The sequence below is a fragment of the Rhineura floridana genome, chromosome 7 (assembly GCF_030035675.1).
Source record: "Rhineura floridana isolate rRhiFlo1 chromosome 7, rRhiFlo1.hap2, whole genome shotgun sequence".
Taxonomy (NCBI): Eukaryota; Metazoa; Chordata; class Lepidosauria; order Squamata; family Rhineuridae; genus Rhineura; species Rhineura floridana.
Window position 1 is genome coordinate 119,190,102 of NC_084486.1, and position 18,584 is coordinate 119,208,685.

The 18,584-nt window shown below is 43.3% G+C and overlaps 2 protein-coding genes across 5 annotated transcripts in view; one reads left to right on the top strand and one right to left on the bottom strand.

The window, feature by feature from the left end:
* MED12L (mediator complex subunit 12L) overlaps positions 1-18,584 on the top strand; it is a 366,394-nt gene that overhangs the window by 116,211 nt on the left and 231,599 nt on the right. The gene's annotated exons all lie outside the window — the stretch shown is intronic.
* The window catches only part of P2RY14 (purinergic receptor P2Y14), a 53,855-nt gene continuing 37,428 nt past the window's right edge, over positions 2,158-18,584 (bottom strand). For 2 of the 4 annotated variants that reach the window (XM_061637047.1, XM_061637046.1), the window contains 2 exons: positions 9,332-9,429; positions 2,158-4,280 (listed from right to left, as the gene is read on the bottom strand). In XM_061637047.1, the coding sequence (XP_061493031.1) occupies positions 3,250-4,260 (1,011 nt within the window). In that variant the 5' untranslated portion in view covers positions 4,261-4,280; positions 9,332-9,429 and the 3' untranslated portion in view covers positions 2,158-3,249. Of the gene's footprint in view, positions 4,281-9,331; positions 9,430-12,544; positions 12,810-18,584 lie in introns of those variants that run through there. The other 2 variants (XM_061637044.1, XM_061637045.1) reach the window with 2 other exon arrangements.

The following is an 18,584-nucleotide window of genomic DNA, read 5'->3' on the forward strand; positions in this document are numbered from 1 at the left end:
TGCTTGCTGCTAATATCTAGTATTTGGAGGTGCACAGTTTGTGAATATGGATGCTCAATTTAGCAATTATTATTATTAATTAAATTTCTATCCTGCCCTTCCTCCCAGAAGGAGCCCAGGGCAGCAAACAAATGACAAAACACTAAAAACATCTTAAACATTTTCATAATAAAACATCTTAAAAACATCTTTAAAAATAAAACATCTTAAAAAATCTTAAAAACGTAAAAAAAACCCTTAAAAAGCAATTACAGAACAGATGCAAGCTGGGATAAGGTCTCTACTTAAAAGGCTTGTTGAAAGAGGAAGGCCTTCAGTAGACATCCAAAAGATAACGGAGATAGTGCCTGTCTAATCTTTAAGGGGAGGGAATTCCAAATGGTAGATGCCACAACACTAAAGGTCTGCTTCCTATGTTGGGTGCAATGGTCCTTCTGATAAGATGATATGTGCAGGAGGGCCTCACCTGCAGAGCGCAGTGATTGAGTGGGTATATAAGGGGTAAGACAGTCTTTCAGGTATCCTGATCCCAAGCTGTATAGGGCTTTGTACACCAAAATCAGCACCTTGAACTTAGTCCAGTAGCTAATGGGCAGCCAGTGCAGTTCTTTCAGCAGAGAGGTAACATGTTGGTGATAACCTGCCCCAGTGAACAGTCACACCACTGTATTTTGCACCAGCTGCAGCTTCCAGACCAACCTCAAGGGCAGCCCCACAGAGAGCATACCCTGGCCCAGAAACTGTTGCAGCTGTCTTACCAGTTGAAGCTGGTAATAGGTACTCCTAGCCACTGAGGTCACCTGGGCCTCTAGTGACAAAGATGGATCCAGGAGCACCCCTAAACTACAAACTTGCTCTTTTAGAGGAAGTATGACCCCATCCAAAGCAGGCAATTGATCAGTTATCTGGACTTGGAGACCACGGACCATAGTGCCTCTGTCTGGCTAGGATTCAGAGTCAGTTTACTGCCTGCATCTAGCCCACTATGGAGTCCAGGCACTGGTCCAGGACTTGCACAGCCTCTCCCAATTCAGACGTTACAGAAAAATAGAGCTGGGATTTGGTACTGCTCCAAATCTCCTGCTGACCCCTCCCAGGGGCTTCATACAGGTGTTAAACAGCATTGGGGACAAGATGGTATCCTGCTGCACCCAACAGCACAACTGCCAGGGGGCCAAAAAATCATCCAATGCTATTTTCTGAAAATGACCCTGGTGGTAGGATCAGAACCACTGTAAAACAGTGCCTCTGAAACCCATCTCACCAAGTCAGCTCAGAAGGATACCATGGTCAATAGTATCAAAAGCTGCTGAGAGATCAAGTAAGAGTAACAGGGTTGCACTCTTCCTGTCCTCTTGATGAAGGTTGATTCAGTTCCATTACCCGGCCTGAATCCAGGTTGGAATGGGTCAAGATAATCATGGTTGGGAAGAGGAGATTCCAAGGGCAGTGGTGGGGCAGTTTTGAGGAGTTTGGTTCAGTGGAGCTGAGGAAAGGAGTTCTGAGTGTGGTGTGATGAGGTGGGTGGGACTTGTAGCACTCTTGTTTTTTGGTGGTACCTGATGCAACGGGGAACAGTAAAACATCAAACACTGGGCCAGTGCCAGGCCTGCCGGGGCCCTTGGATACCAGCCTGCGCGAGGCCCCAGCACACGCATGCATGCAGCCATGCATGCACCCTGGGGATGCGGCTCTTGCCTATTCCACCTACCTCTCCTGCGTCCTGCTGCTGTGTGTGCAGGGCTGCCATCAGCCAAGATGACGGCAGAGGGTTCTCTAAGGGGCTGATGCACCTGCCACCATCTTGCTTGATGGCACGCATGCGCGGTATGCTATGTGCACACACGTGCACATGCCTGCCATCAACCAAGATGGCAGTAGGTGCATCAGCCCCTTAAAGAAGCCTCTGCTGCCATCTTGGTTGATGGGAGCCCTGCACATGCAGCGTGCACAGCAGCAACAGACAGGAGAGAGGTAGGTGGAGCGAGGGACCCTGCCTCAGATTGCGGAAGAGGAGCGCTACTCCCCCACGATAACAAGCTCTTCAGGGACCCCCGTGGGCCACGGGTCCCTTGGCCAGGGCCCCACCTGGCCGCCGTTTGGCACCAGCGCTGATCAAACAGAATAACTGAGAACAGAAGCAGAAAAAAAACATGACTTCTTTCAACAGTGCTGACGATGAATCTCAAATGTACCACTAGAGGGTGCCAGACCTCTGACTCCCTGATGATCTAGTTTCTACCAAATCTAGCCCTTGATGCTGAAGATACTACACAAATTCCAAATGAACACAGTTGAAACTTTCCTGCACCATATTGTTGAGATTCAGAAATGGCACCTTGTAAAGGGGAACTGTTTTCATGGCCCGCCTAACTCTGAGCACCAAGCTTGCCCCCTTTCATGTCTTGTCTTCTAGACTTCCACCCATGATCAACTGCTGGTCAGTGTAGGTCTTGCTCTGATGCATACTACACAAGGCCTCAAAGCTGCTGGGTAAGTCCCAGTTGCCGAACTGACACGATAGTTACAGCCTTTTGCTGTGGTGATTTAGGACTGAACTTACACCTGCAGCCTTTATTTGAACAGAAGCCATGGCTTCCCAAAGCATTGATCAGGCTATATATGCCACACCTGATTCCTCTTGATACAAGGTTGTTTTACCTATTTAACTTTATATATAGACTGTCACTAGGATGCCTGATGGGACCTTTGAAGTTGTGAGAATTCTATTTTACTTGAAGAGGCGTGTTTGCAAAAGAGAAGGGGTGAAGCAGAGTGGAAGGATTTTTTATTGGAGAAATGCAGAAATATACTTGTAACTATTCTGATAAAGGATTGGTTCTAGTAATATTTCTAAAATCGGATTGTTTCTTTTAAAAGTAGCTTTTTCTGAAAAATAAACATTTTTTAAAATTTTTGATATAAATTCAAGCACATAATGCACATAATACTCATGTTTGTATGAGTCTGGAATACAAATGTATTAATAAAGATTTGAGAAGCCAAGTGAAATAATCAGTTCATTCAGAATACTGATACAACCATCCTATGTAAGCTATAGCCATCCATTTTGTTAGTCCGGTTCAGGTATGAGATAAAAATCCATGTGCATGATCCAGTCGTGCCAGAGGCAATGTTGCTAATTGATAATTCAGTGTACAAATATTTCATTGGTCAGTCTTAAATTGGTGTCTTAATTTAACCACTTGCCCATCTTCTTAGCATATTTTAATAGCTTAGTATCAGAATTTATGGAATAATTATTGTGTCACAAATTGCATTTGACCTTCTCGATCTAGAGTTTTCTAATTCCTCAGATACCTTCAACTTAAGGTGCAATTTTTGGTACAATCTTTCCTTGAAGGGTTGGCAAAGAAATACATAAATAATAGGATCAAGGCAAACATTTGCAGCAGATAGTAGCAGAGCAAGTTCCTTTATGTAGAACAGCATTTTTTGTGTTTGGCAGGTATACTGTGACGAAGTTTGACTTAATGTGTATGGGATTCTGCCAATGTGATATGGAACAAAACAAATGATAAAGACAAACATGATGGTGAAAATATTCCGATTGGTTTTTTTCCTTGTCAGCTTGGAGTTTCTCCTGAATTTTTGGTGGGATATATATATTTTTCTTGCTATAGAACTGTAAAAGACTATTAAGAGAAGAAACACGATCCAAAAAATTCCTAGGCAGATGTAATTTGAAGTCGTGTGCCAGTGGACTCCAAGAGTGCTTTTGAGGTTCACACACTTCTTCGAATTGTCTTTGGTAGGACTTTGATCCGTTAAAATAATATTAGGGAATGATATAAATATTTGTAGTGCCCACACAACTACGCAGATAATTTTGCTACATCGAACAGTGTGAAAAGAGGTGACGAACTGCGGCTTCACAACTTTGTAGCATCTGTCGAAGCCTATGAGACCAAACAGTGTTATGCTGATATACATGTTTAGGTAAAAAATAACAGCAGAAAAACGGCAGACAACAACACTGAGCTGCCAAGGTCCAATTTCTGAATCAGCAAAAATTTTAAATGGGAACGTTAAGCTCATGATGAGGTCAGCGATGACAATGTTCTTGAGATAGACGATAAAACTTGTTTTGCTAGGAATGTATAGGAAAACCCAGGCTGCCACCCCATTTAAAAGGATTCCTCCTAGAAAAATGAAAGCATAGGCCACTGGAAGAGCTTGCTTCTTTATTATTTCACTATAAATGCAGTGGTTTCCAGAAGTATTGCTTGAATTGAGCATCTCTAGTACATTTTCAGTTCCTATGAGCAGAGAAAGAAAGAGTTATCCATAAGAAGAATCCTTCCCCATGTATTTTTGCTAATATAAATGGACTGCCTTCAAGTCGATCCTGACTTACGACGACCCTATGAATAGGGTTTTCATGGTAAGTGGTATTCAGAGGTGGTTTACCATTGCCTTCCTCTGAGGCTGAGAGGCAGTGACTGGCCCAAGGTCACCCAGTGAGCTTCATGGCTGTGTGGGGATTCGAACCCTGGTCTTCCAGTTCGTAGTCCAACACTCTAACCACTACACTGCACTGGCTGTCGTCTATTTTGCTATCGCACATAAATAAAGGACATATTCAGGAATGATGTTCTGCTGTTTTGGAACATTTCTACATGGAGTCACATCAGAATTGTTTCTAGTGAATAATTTACACAACACCAGGGGTAGGGAACCTTTTTCAGCCCTTCTGGGGAACCTTCGTGGGGCCAGTTGTGGATGTGGCCAGAGGCAAAAGTGGACAATGCAATGGCTGTGACTCTTACATTTGTATAGTAAGGCCACATTCCACCCACCCACAAGTCAGCAGTCAGACAAGCAAAAGGCCTTTACACAGTTCCAGCCAGGCAACAGCATTTGAGGAGAGTGCAGAGCAAGCCCTGTGAGCAGTGTTGTCTGGAGGAAGGGGATGTGGCCTAAGGAGATTCCCAAGGACCAGATAGAGAGGGCCATATTTGGCCCCTGGGCCTGAGGTTCCCCACCTGTGTGCAAGAGCAATCAACATAGCCTTTCTGTGTTTCTCTCTAGTGAGGCTCCCTTGACTTTTTCCTCATGAATGTAACAGCAACTTGATAGAATGAATATGTTGCAACTGTATTGCTTTCATACAGCACAATATTATGGGATTTGTCTGCTATTAGTACATTAGACTGATTCACATATTGTTCTATATGGAGGGGAGTTGTTTTGGTGGGTGGGAGCTTCAGTATGATGGTATCCACGCAGTGGAGGATAAAATTTGGATTCGGCTTATTGCAAGTTGATTCTGGCTCATGGAATGTCTGAATTCCATCTCTTGATAATAACTGCCCACTAGAGAGATTTGACACATTTGGGCTAACTTATGCAGTATATCCATTCCAAAACATGATATGCCATTATGTTGAACAGTGTCCCTCAGGAAGGTTCTACAGTAGCTGTTCAGTGAGTTGTTGAGTAACTGGTGGATTCAAATTAAGTTAAGACATGAACAAGAGTCATATCTTCAGGCTATTTAAATTAGAATACATTGTTGTTGTTTGTTTCTATCCAGCTTTTCTACCTAAAATAAGACACTCAGGGCAGCTCACACTAAAATCATACACAACAAAAACACAAAAACATTAAAATAGATAAAAATACATAAAATACAGTTAAATTTAGGGAACTGATGTTAAAAGGGGGCTAAAGAGGTAAAAAAAGGGGGGGATAAAATCAGTTTCAGGCTCAGCCTTCAGTCTCTCCCAAAGGCTCTCTGGAACGGGATGGTTTTCAAAAGTCTCCGGAACACCATCAGGAAGGGAGCAGAGCAGGCTGCTTGGGGTAGAGTATTCCAGAGCTTGGGGGCCACAGCTGAAAATCCTCTCTCACACATGCCTGCCAGTCTGACATCTTTCATTCCAGGCACGCAGAGGAGACCAGAGGCAGCTGATCTTAAATCATGGGCAGGTACATACGGGTGTAAGTGGTCCCTCAGGCACATTGGTCCAAGGCTGTTCAGGGCTTTAAAGGTCAAATCCAGCACTTTGAGTTGGGCCTGTAAACAAATCGGGAGCCAGTGGTGTATAAAGTATGGGGTGATAGGATCCTCATGCTGGATCCAGTTAACATTGTGGCTGGTGCAGTTTGAACCAACTGCAATTTCTGAATTGTTTTCAACTGCAGCCCACGTAGAGTGAATTACAATAATCAAGCCTCGATGTCACCAATGCATGTGTCATTGTGGCCAAGTCAACCCCCTTCCAGGAGCGGGTGCAGCTGGTAGACAAATTTAAGTTACCCCAAATAGTAACTTTGCATCTGTCTTCACAGTGGAAGATATAGGGCAGATCCCTGAACCTGAACTAACATTTGCAGGAAGGGATTCTGAGGAACTAAGACAAATAGTGGTAACGAGAGAGGAAGTTCTAAGCTTAATGGACAATATAAAAACTGACAAATCACCGGGCCCGGATGGCATCCACCCGACAGTTCTCAAAGAACTCAAATGTGAAATTGCTGATCTGCTAACTAAAATATGTAACTTGTCCCTTGGGTCCTCCTCCGTGCCTGAGGACTGGAAAGTGGCAAATGTAACGCCAATCTTCAAAAAGGGATCCAGAGGGGATCCCGGAAATTACAGGCCAGTTAGCTTTACTTCTGTCCCTGGAAAACTGGTAGAAAGTATTATTAAAGCTAGATTAACTAAGCACATAGAAGAACAAGCCTTGCTGAAGCAGAACCAGCATGGCTTCTGCAAGGGAAAGTCCTGTCTCAGTAACCTATTAGAATTCTTTGAGAGTGTCAACAAGCATATAGATAGAGGCGATCCAGTGGACATAGTGTACTTAGACTTTCAAAAAGCGTTTGACAAGGTACCTCACCAAAGGCTTCTGAGGAAGCTTAGCAGTCATGGAATAAGAGGAGAGGTCCTCTTGTGGATAAGGAATTGGTTAAGAAGCAGAAAGCAGAGAGTAGGAATAAACGGACAGTTCTCCCAATGGAGGGCTGTAGAAAGTGGAGTCCCTCAAGGATCGGTATTGGGACCTGTACTTTTCAACTTGTTCATTAATGACCTAGAATTAGGAGTGAGCAGTGAAGTGACCAAGTTTGCTGACGACACTAAATTGTTCAGGGTTGTTAAAACAAAAAGGGATTGCGAAGAGCTCCAAAAAGACCTCTCCAAACTGAGTGAATGAGCGGAAAAATGGCAAATGCAATTCAATATAAACAAGTGTAAAATTATGCATATTGGAGCAAACAATCTTAATTTCACATATACGCTCATGGGGTCTGAACTGGTGGTGACCGACCAGGAGAGAGACCTCGGGGTTGTAGTGGACAGCACGATGAAAATGTCGACCCAGTGTGCGGCAGCTGTGAAAAAGGCAAATTCCATGCTAGCAATAATTAGGAAAGGTATTGAAAATAAAACAGCCGATATCATAATGCCGTTGTATAAATCTATGGTGCGGCCGCATTTGGAATACTGTGTACAGTTCTGGTCGCCTCATCTCAAAAAGGATATTCTAGAGTTGGAAAAGGTTCAGAAGAGGGCAACCAGAATGATCAAGTGGATGGAGCGACTCCCTTACGAGGAAAGGTTGCAGCATTTGGGGCTTTTTAGTTTAGAGAAAAGGCGGGTCAGAGGAGACATGATAGAAGTGTATAAAATTATGCATGGCATTGAGAAAGTGGATAGAGAAAAGTTCTTCTCCCTCTCTCATGATACTAGAACTCGTGGACATTCAAAGAAGCTGAATGTTGGAAGATTCAGGACAGACAAAAGGAAGTACTTCTTTACTCAGCGCATAGTTAAACTATGGAATTTGCTCCCACAAGATGCAGTAATGGCCACCAGCTTGGATGGCTTTAAAAGAAGATTAGACAAATTCATGGAGGACAGGGCTATCAATGGCTACTAGCCATGATGGCTGTGCTCTGCCACCCTAGTCAGAGGCAGCATGCTTCTGAAAACCAGTTGCCGGAAGCCTCAGGAGGGGAGAGTGTTCTTGCACTCGGGTCCTGCTTGCGGGCTTCCCCCAGGCACCTGGTTGGCCACTGTGAAAACAGGATGCTGGACTAGATGGGCCACTGGCCTGATCCAGCAGGCTCTTCTTATGTTCTTATGTTCTTAAAAGCATTCCAGGCTACCGCAGCCACCTGATATTCAGGCAGTGGGGCAGGATCCAGGAGCACTCCCAAACTGCGGAGATAGACCCTTTCTCTTCTCTCAGATCTGATTTCTGCTGTGAGGTTGGTGTACAAAAATGTTTGTGGGAGCACATGGCCTCCTGCAGACTGGGAAACAAACCTAGCTCTGCTGTAGTTTGAAATACCATAATTCAAAGGCAACTCTGTGTGTACGTGCATGTGTTTGTCTGTGTTGAAGAGGAGTGTGCTACCTATTCTAGAAGGATGTTCTAGAGAAGAGATTGGGTACCCAGATATTGCTGGTCTACAGTTCCCATAATTCCTGACCATTGGCCATGCTGGTGGGAGCTGATGGGAGTTGTAGTCCAGCAATATCTGGGGATCCAAAGTTTGGGAAAGGCTGATCTAGACTCATTTTGTAATAAATATGCATTTTGGAGGGTACGTTCAAAATAGGAATATACAAGTAATTTCAATGTGGGAAATATTTTGATGGTTAAAAAAAAGGTCTGTTTGGTTCACATTTTAGTTATTTGCAATTCTATATTAAAAAGGACACTAGACCCCTCTGTATGTCAGCTGAGTGTACTTTTTGGGAAGCATTTCAGTTTAATGATGGACAGAGTATAGAACCAACATGGAATATACATGGTAGCTAGTGTAGGTTTAATATTCACAGATACAAACTCCTTGGTTTAGATTTGTAGGGGTTTTAAGCAGCTATCTTGTATTGATATTAGTAACTAGAAAGAAATATGAGGGCTCTTGATCTATCAAGAAGGGACAAGAGAATGCGCAGGATAATATAGCAGCTATGAGCAAGGCTGAAAAGCTGCCCAAAGCTTGAGTGGCTGCTGATGAACATTTGAAAGGTGCACTGGGTTGTACCATGGATCTAATGCAAGGCCAGTCCATTATCCCTTCCTCTATCCGCACATAGGAAATCAGCAGTAAGGGAGCATATGGCAGGGCTAGCCAAGCTGATGCCCTCTCAGATGTTGTTGGACTCTAATTTCCATCAGCCTTGGACAGCTGATGACAGGAGGGCATGATGTTGGCTACCCCTGGCATAGGGGATTGTAAAATGAATTCTTGCTGGAGTGAGGGTAGGCATCTTATCCAGAGGGGCTGCCAAACCTGGAGCTGCAGAGTGAAATTTTCAGTGTAGCTGAAACTGGCAGCTTTGCCGTATTACCTTGATTTTGTGTGTCGTTTTGTCTATTCAGTTCGCTGCTAATGTTCCGATGCTTTCTGTTCTATGGAATACATGGACTGTGCTGTTCTTGAGTAGGTCTGTGTACAGAAGAGGGGGGAAAGTTGTAAGATAAAAACTGGAATCTAATTTGAGAAAAGATAATCTTTCTTCCTATTTGACATGACTAGGAAAGTTAATATCCACTAAGACTTACAAAATCCCTAGTATTTTTTTAAAAAGGATTTTGCAAAGAACATTTATTTAATTTTATTTCAATGATTTTTATGATGCATTGACCACACCCTGGATCCACTTGGTCAAACCCCCTCAGCAAGCTTTAATAAGCCAAGAAGGGCAAGGGTTGAGAGGACATGTTGCTGGCCGCATTGTCACAAGCACCTTATCCACATCATCAGGCCGCATCAACTGAAACTGTTCCCAAGAATTTGCAGCAGGTGTTGCACTGAACACCTCACTGGGGACTACAGTAGGTGTAGATGAGGCATCAAGATTGCTACGGAGGCGAGCAACTTTACCCTCAAAGTGCCTTGCAAACAATTCACAGTGGGCCACCGAAGGGTCTAAAACTCCATTTCCTGGAACTGATGTCAACAGACCCCTGACAGAAAAGCTCCACTGGACGGCTACTTGAGGATGTGATAGTGGCAGAGAAGTGCCGCCCTCATTGCCGCTCAGTAGGCACGGTTATGATGTTTTACTCGTGCCCGATCAGCCTCACAGCACTCCTGTCACCACTTGTGCTCTAGCCATCATCCAGCCTGTTTCATTGCCCTTAGCTCACTGGTGTACCAGGGTGCAAACCGGGCTCCACAGTGCCGGAGAGGGTGCTCGTGGGCAACTGTGTCAAGAGCCCGACACACCAGTGTAACAAGGGCTTACTAGGAAGTAAGTGCTACTGAATTCAGTAGCACTGACTTCTGAGTAGAACTTCTTAGGGAGTTTGCAGAATCCTCATCCTCAAGTGGGATGGTACACATCAGGATGTCACAAACTCTTCTTGCATCCTCCCTTCTAAATGAATGCTGTTAGTCTGCATTCCCAACCCAGCACGTATTGCCCATCCCACAGGTGAATGTGTAGAGATTTGCACATACAGTTGTGTTCTCTGCACATGTGCTCCTGAGTGCAGGGATCGGTAGTTTGGGATGTGCAATCTCATACTGTCATTCGAAAAAGAGGAACAGAATGGGACCTTTCTGATCCCCACCTAATACCAACCAGAGGGAAAGATAAAAGCAAAGCAGAAGCCTTTTCTGAACTGCTTTCTTCACAAATCATGTTGGGATTGTGAGGCTGTCACATTCCCACAAATACAACCTGGGTAAGTGTGGGATTCATTGCTAGGAAGAATTCAGTCTACTCATATTTTGGCTGATGGAGGAAGAAGGAACTCAGGATCTTGTCCCTCCCGGCAACCGGCCAGAAAGTGCCCTGTGGTCTGCCTCACAATTTGTGAACTACTGATGTTTCTGTTGGTACAATGTGCTGAAAATAAGCACTCTTGGGTCCTGGTGACTTCAAACAAGGCAAATTAAGTGCCTCGGTAGCTTTAGCGGAATTGTTATTGGATATAATCTCTATTTTCAGCTTTCTTCTGTTTTGCTGAAAGGCAGGAGTAGACAAACTGCAGGCTGTGCAGGGCCCTCAATTTCTCTTCTGCCAACATGGCTAGGCTCTTATTAGGATGTCATAATCCTGTCTTTTGCTTTTTTAACCCTCGTGCAGACCCGGCAAAACCCAAACAAACCCCATAGTGGCTAACTTTTGAATATATCTGGACCCCAGTGAGATTTCCAGTGGAAGATGGGATCACTTTGTCCCCCAAAGACCTTTTTTTGGTCACCACAAGTGTGCTTGACACTACCAGAGCACCTTGAGTCAAAAAACACTTATTCAGAGGAGTTAGAATTTTTCTGAACGGTGTACATTGGCCCTTTCTCCATGCATATTGAGAAACAACACAATTTCTGGGGTATTCTTGGACCTCAGTGGGGATTTTTTGTTTCCAGAAGGAAAATGGTAAGTGGTAACTGACTGACATTTGGGGACGTTGTGCAGATTAAAATTTGTGACAATGTCAAAACCCTGTAGGTCTAACCTATGTGTAAATTACATAGTGAAAAGTGCACATGGGGTCAAAAAGTGCCCCACAAGTCTACATGAAGGTTAAAATTTCTAATCGTACAGCCTTCAAGGTTGTGAGAATTAATTTGAAAACACAAAGGGAAACATTTCAAGCATTTTTCTTCAAATTCCCATCTCCCTGCAGTCACTTGAAAATCTGCCGCAGGGGGTTGGTGGACCCTCCAGTACAGGGTGGGAGGTGATGCTGGGAGCTGCAGGGGGAAAGGTGCATCAGCAACATTCCCCCTTTTTTTCTACCAGTGGGAGTGTCCTGAGTGTAACTTTACTCAGGAGATGCTATGATCAGTGGGACCAAGATCTGGATCCAACCCTAGTGAGTAATTGTTGTAACTTACTTTCTGTTCAGATGAATGAACTGGTACTAGTATTTGAAGGGGATAAACTGAATAGCATCGTTTTGAGCCGTCTCCTAGAACCATACACACATATACAACTGAAGCATGTTTTTATTTGTAAATATTCTGCCATTCTCCTTATTTGCCAGGTATGGCCACTATTTTATGGTCCCTCTTGAGGAGATCTTTTTAGAGACATTGATGTATGTACAATGGCATTTTAATGACCTTTCCACTCCCCACTGCTCACCCATACAGAAAAGTATGCTGAATGTGTTGGAGCTGTAGCTATTCTGTAGCAAGTACAACTAGATTAGAATTCCTATTTTTTTATAATAATAAACCCCCTGAGAGCCCCAAAACACAGAATAAATTAAAATAATAATAAAAGTGGCTTGTTATGGCATCTTCAGAAGGCCATGCAGTGCAAGCAAATACAGGGTACATTTTATACAGCATACAGCAAGCAGAATAAGGTGTTATAAGTACTCAGTAGTGTCCTTAAACTAATCTGTGAAATACTAAAGGATGTGAAGGAACAATACATTTGATTATTGTAAGCAGCAGACTTAAAAACGTCTTGTTGGATTCCTATTTCTAATTTGAAACCAATAAAATCACTTGCATTAAGATTAATCATTTACATATGAAGGAGTCTTTTAAAACAAAACAAGCTAATGCTTATTAGAATGCTTCAATTATATTTACTTACCAATATAGATAGTCCGGTATCCTTTCAAGCTATTAATTAAGTAACTATAAAATATGTTTCCAAATCCATGCAGGAATAATGCTCCTTGCTGTTCCTGAACTGCCTGGTTTAAAAATCCTGGTACTTCTTAACTCCAAAATTGGACTTGAAAAATCTGTTGTTAGTAGTGTCTCTTACTGCTGCCAAGTATGGGTTAAGTGTCAAATAATGCAGCTGGCCAGTTCTCTTATTCTTCCACAAGGGACAGCTTTGAACTATCTGAGTGACAAATTTGCGGACCATGGCAAATAAGAGGAAATGCTGTGAAGCTGAAACATTAACGTTTACTGTAATAATAGCTCCTGTAACTTTTTGGCCTTCCTCTTGGAAGAGTTCTGTATAACAGTTCATAAGAGTTCAGCTGTAGTCACTTTCAGTTCTCTGGGAGATGCTATACATTTATTTCTGGAAACTGTTTAGTATAGGGGTGAGCAACCTATAGCCCTCCAGGTGTTGTTGTTAATTTTATCTCCCACCCTTCCTCCAAAAAGGAGCCCAGGGCTGCATGTCTTTAAACTACAATTACCATCATCCATTGGCCATGCTGGTTGGAGCTAATGAGAACTAGAGTCCAACAACATCTGGAGGTCCACAGGACTGTAGGATAAAATGAAACTGCTACACAGCAAGCTTCAAATGAACAATAATAACTTGTTTTAGTGCACAACTAACAACTAGAATTCTATGCTGCTGGAAATATTGAATGGCCAATAGCTCAAAAAAGAAACTGACTCATTCATATAGATGAAACTTTGGATTCTGAGATACATTCTAAGGGTGCAAAACGGACACTGCTTCCACAGAAATATTGGTCATGCCACATATTCAAGTGTGTGAACAACCAGCTTATGTAAGAACCAGCTGTTCTCTTCTGTGAGCTAAACATGAAATCACGAGTTGCAATTTCTTAAGTTTACTAAAAGGAAGTTGCTTGGATGTTACACTGCTGTAGTGAGTGAACTACCCATGTGAACTTTGAGGAAGCCATGGTGGTGTATAATCTGAATTAACTCTGAATGGCAAGGAATAGAGTATTCTATCATTTTTATTGTGCCAGGGGCTTCCTAAATGTGCCTTCAGAGAGCTGAGGTAAAAAGAAGATATCCTTTTCTGTCTCTTATTTTGTTAATTTGAAACAGGCTGGACAATGGCTAGAGTGCAAGTGGCGAAAGATATGCTGTGAGGCTGATCGGGCACGAGTTAAACATCATAACCGTGCCTATTGTGTGGCAGTGAGGGTGGCGAAGAAGGCCCACTTCTCTGCCACCATCACATCCTCAAGTAGCCATCCAGTGGAGCTTTTCCGTATTGTCAGGGGTCTGTTGACATCAACTCCAGGAAATTGAGTTTTAGAGCCTTCGGAGGCCCACTGTGAATTGTTTGCAAGGCACTTTGAGGGTAAAGTTGCTTGCCTCCATAGCAGTCTTGATGTTCCATCCACATCTGTTGTAGTCCCCAATGAGGTGTCCAGTGCAACATCTGCTGCAACTTCTTGGGAACGGTTTCAGTTGATGTGGCCTGATGACGTAGACAAGGTGCTTGTGATGATGTGGCCTGCAACGTGTCCTCTCAACCCTTGCCCTTCTTGGCTTATTAAAGCTTGCCGAGGGGGTTTGACTGGGTGGACCCAGGATGTGGTCAATGCATCATTGCAGGAGGGAATGGTTCCAGCTACCCTGAAAGAGGTGGTGATCTGACTGCTCCTGAAAAAGCCCACCCTGGACTCATTGGGCTGTGACAATTACCACCCGGTCACAAATACCCCCTTCTTATGGAAGGTGATTGAGAGGGTTGTGGGGCAGCAATTGCAACTACTCTTGGATGAAAGAGATTATCTTGACCCATTCCAGTCTGGGGTCAGGCCTGGTTATGGGACTGAATTGGCCTTGGTCGTCCTGATGGATGACCTTCTTTGGGAGAAGGACAGGGGGAGTGCGACCCTGTTACTCTTATTTGATCTCTCATCGGCTTTTGATACCATTGGCCATGGTATCCTTCTGTGCTGACTTGGTGAAATGGGTATTGGAGGCTCTGTTTTACAGTGGTTCTGATCCTATCTCCAAGGTTGTTCTGAGAGAATAGCATTGGGTGATTGTGTTTTGGCCCACTGGTAGTTGTGCTGTGAGGTGCTGCAGGGTACAACCTTGTCCCCCATGCTGCTTAACATCTATATGAAACCGTTGGGAGCGGTCATCAGGAGATGTGGGGCAAGGTGTCAGCAGTACACTGATGATACCCAGCTCTATTTCTCTGTAACGTCTGAATCGAGAGAGGCTATGCAAGCCCTGGACTGCTGTCTGGACTCGTTGATGGGCTGGATGAGGGCCAATAAACTGAGTCTGAATCCTAGCAAGACGGAGGTGCTGTGGGTTGGTGGTTCCTGAGTTCAGATAATTGGCCAGTTGCCTGCTTTGGATGGGGTTGTATTCCCTCTGAAAGAGCAGGTTCATAGTCTGGGGGTGCTCCTGGATTCATCTTTGTCGCTAGATGCCCAGGTGACCTCAGTGGCTAGGAGTGCCTTTTACCAGCTTTGGCTGATAAGACAGCTGTGGCCATTTCTTGACCGGAGTAGCCTGACCACTGTTGCCATGCACTGGTAACCTCTAGGCTGGATTACTCTAATGCACTGTATGTGGGGCTGCCCTTGAGGTTGGTCCGGAAGCTGCAGCTGGCGCAAAATGCAGTGGCATGACTGCTCACTGGGGCAAGGTATCACCAACATGTTACCCCGCTGCTGAAAGAATTGCACTGGCTGCCCATTTGCTACTGGGCCAAGTTCAAGGATCTAGTCTTGGTGTACAAAGACCTATACAGTTTGGGACTAGGATACCTGAAAGACCGTCTTACCCCTTATATACCCAATCGATCACTGCGCTCTGTAGGTGAGGGCCTCCTGCAGATACCATCTTATCAGGAGATCCATTCCGCACAACATAGGAAACTGACCTTTAGTGTGGCAGCACCTACTCTTTGGAATTTCCTACCCTTAAATATTAGACAGGCACCATCTCTGTTATCTTTTCAGTGCCTATTGAAGACCTTCCTCTTTCAACAAGCTTTTTCAGTAGAGACCTTATCCCAGTCTGCATCTGTGCTGGAATTTTTTTAATATGTTTTTAAACCTTTTTTTAAAACAATATGTTTTTAGCCTTTTTTTAAAAAAAAGGTGTCTTGAAAGCTTTTAAAAAATGTTTTTAAAGATGTTTTGTTTTAATGTATTTTAAAGTCTGTTTTTATGATGTTTTAAAGTGATTTTAGTGCTTTTGTTTGCGGCCCTGGGCAACTGCTGGAAGGGCGGGATATAAATCAAATAATAAATAAATAAATTGTATTTGCTGTGAGACCTTTGATCCTGTGCTGTTTCTGATGCATTGGTCTGCTTTTTTCTGTGGTCACCTGGAACCATTGGATTTTTTTTTTAAAAAAAATAAAGGTTCTCAGTCTGGCCACAGTCAGATTGGACTCTAGACTTGGTGCAATACATGTCTAACATGATACAGTATATTTTAGCACCCCCCAAGTATTTGATTAGGCATAGTAGAGGGAGGACTTAAGTGCTCTGAAGAAGGAGGGTGAGCTTTCACTTCTGTTGGCATATGATCAGTTCAGTGGAATGACTAATTTCAGGCAGCTGCATGGACACTTTGTTCCCTGCAGAGTACTGTTGACATTTTCCAGTTACTAAACCAATGAAGCCCACATAACCAAACGTAAGGTGTGGTGCCACCACATAACCAGCCTGTTCCAAGAAACCATTGGCTTATTCTTATCCATGATTGAAACAAAGCTTTGATATGCAAATCCCACCTTTTCCAAGAAGCTGTCTGCTTTATCTCTTAATTCTTATCCACAACTTGTCAGCATTTGATGTAATGTTTGTATTCATCCATGTTATGACTGTGCTGGCTGAGGCTGATGGGAGTTGTAGTCCAAAACATCTAGAAGGCACCAAGTTAGTATAGGCTGCCCTATGCTGTGAAAAACTTGTAAGCTCCCCAGAGGAAGCACTTTCCTTCTTATTTGCATAAGATCAGAACTAGAATGTAGAAGATACGTGGCTGCTCCTAAAAGCCACATTCTTTTCCCACTCCTTACCCTAGTGTCTATTTATCTAAAATTGCATTATGTGACATTGTCAGTGCTCAAAGTTTTCTTGCCTGGCAGGCAATGAAATGAAATGGGAACACCAGCAGTACAGGTTTGTCACATCATATCATTTCCATTGCTAGATGTTGTGGTAGAGGGAAGAGAAATATATCTGAGGTTACTGATTTTGTTAGCAGTCATGCTGCTTTTGAGTCAAATCAGAACAAATGCTCCATAAAGACCTCTGCGTAAGCTTTGTGCAACAAAATCAGCATGAATGCTCCATAAGCAGGTTGCCTAGAGGACCTGTTCAACAACATCTAGGAGCCATCACAATGGGGAAGGCATCGACTGATAAGTCTTTAATCACACTTGGAACTGAAGAAGATGAAAGGTGAAAGAAAGGGAAAGCAGTGATAAGTGCTATTTAGAGATATTTGTGACTATTTAGAGATATTTGTGACATATGCTATATTCTAAATAATTTCCTGAGGATGTGTGTGGAATTATCCCTTTTGTGCAAGCTATACATCCTCAAATGTGGCAAATTCGTTTTAAGTAGAATAAACACAAAACACACCCTCTCATGTATGCATGTGTACACTTTCTCATACCCACACCACAATGACCCAGTAGCTGTGAAAGAGGCACATCCATGTTAAGGATCATCAGAAAAGGAATAAAAAAATAGTCACTTAGTGTAATGCCTGAACACAAACCTATAGTGTAAGCCCGCTTTGAATACTGTTTGCAGTTCCGGTTGCTACATCTCAAAAATTGTATCATAGAGCTGGAAAAGATGAAGAAAAGGAAAACCAGAATTATCAGGGACAGGAGCACCTGCCTTATGAGGAAAGGTTACAACGTCTAGGTGTTTTTAGTGGAGAAAAAAAGACTAGTGAGAACATGATTGTGATGTATAAAATTATGAATGGTGAAAGGGAATAGCGAGAAGTCCATAAACATAGAATCAGAGTCGTCTGAAGAAGCAGAACTGGTGGGAGATTCAGAACAGACAAAAAGAAGGATTTCTTCACAGTGTACATAGTAAAACTATGGAATTTGTTGCCACTGAAAAATGTGATGATGGCCACTATATTAGATGGTTTTAAAAGGGGATTAGACAAATTCATGGAAGATTAAGACAACTAATCATGGGTATATGCTGCAGTTAATTAATCATGGGTGTATGCTGTCTCCAGTACTAGAGGCAGCATGCCTCTGAATACCAGCCACTGGGGAACAACAGCAGAAGAGTGGCCTTCCCATAGACATCAAGTTGGCCACTGTAGAAAACACTGTTGGACTAGATAGGACTTAGGCCTGATGCAGTAGAATTTTTCTTATTAAATGTGTTCATATTCCTTAGAACAGCAGTCCCCTATCTGGTGTCCTCCCATCAACCCATCAGCATGATCAATGATCAGGGATGATGGGAAGTGTAGTCCAAAACGTCTGTAGGGCACTAGGTCCAGGAAAGGGTCCCTAGCGACTCATCAACATTGTTTTAGGAATTCAGAATTATGGGTGGAATACACAAAGGGAATGAAACAAGATTTCCCCCACCCCCATGAAATTCACTCCTCCAGGTGAATTACCCTAGGATAACTCCCAGATTTGGGGCTCCTGCTCACAACTTATGACCGTCCATTTGTTACGGGGCCAAGTTCAAGGTTCTTGTATTAATTTACAAGGCCCATGACAACAAAGCCCATACCTAGGGACTGTCTGATCCCTGCCTGATCCTGAGATCTTTGGAGAGTCACTGTCAGTGGTCCCCTATGGCTCAGATGCACTGCCCGTATCCACCAAGAGCCGTGCATTTAGTAGGTTGGACTTCTGTGGAACTCCTGGCTGAGATCAGAGAAGCCCCATCCTTGTTGAACTTTGTACTTGATGAGAACTTTTTTTTAGC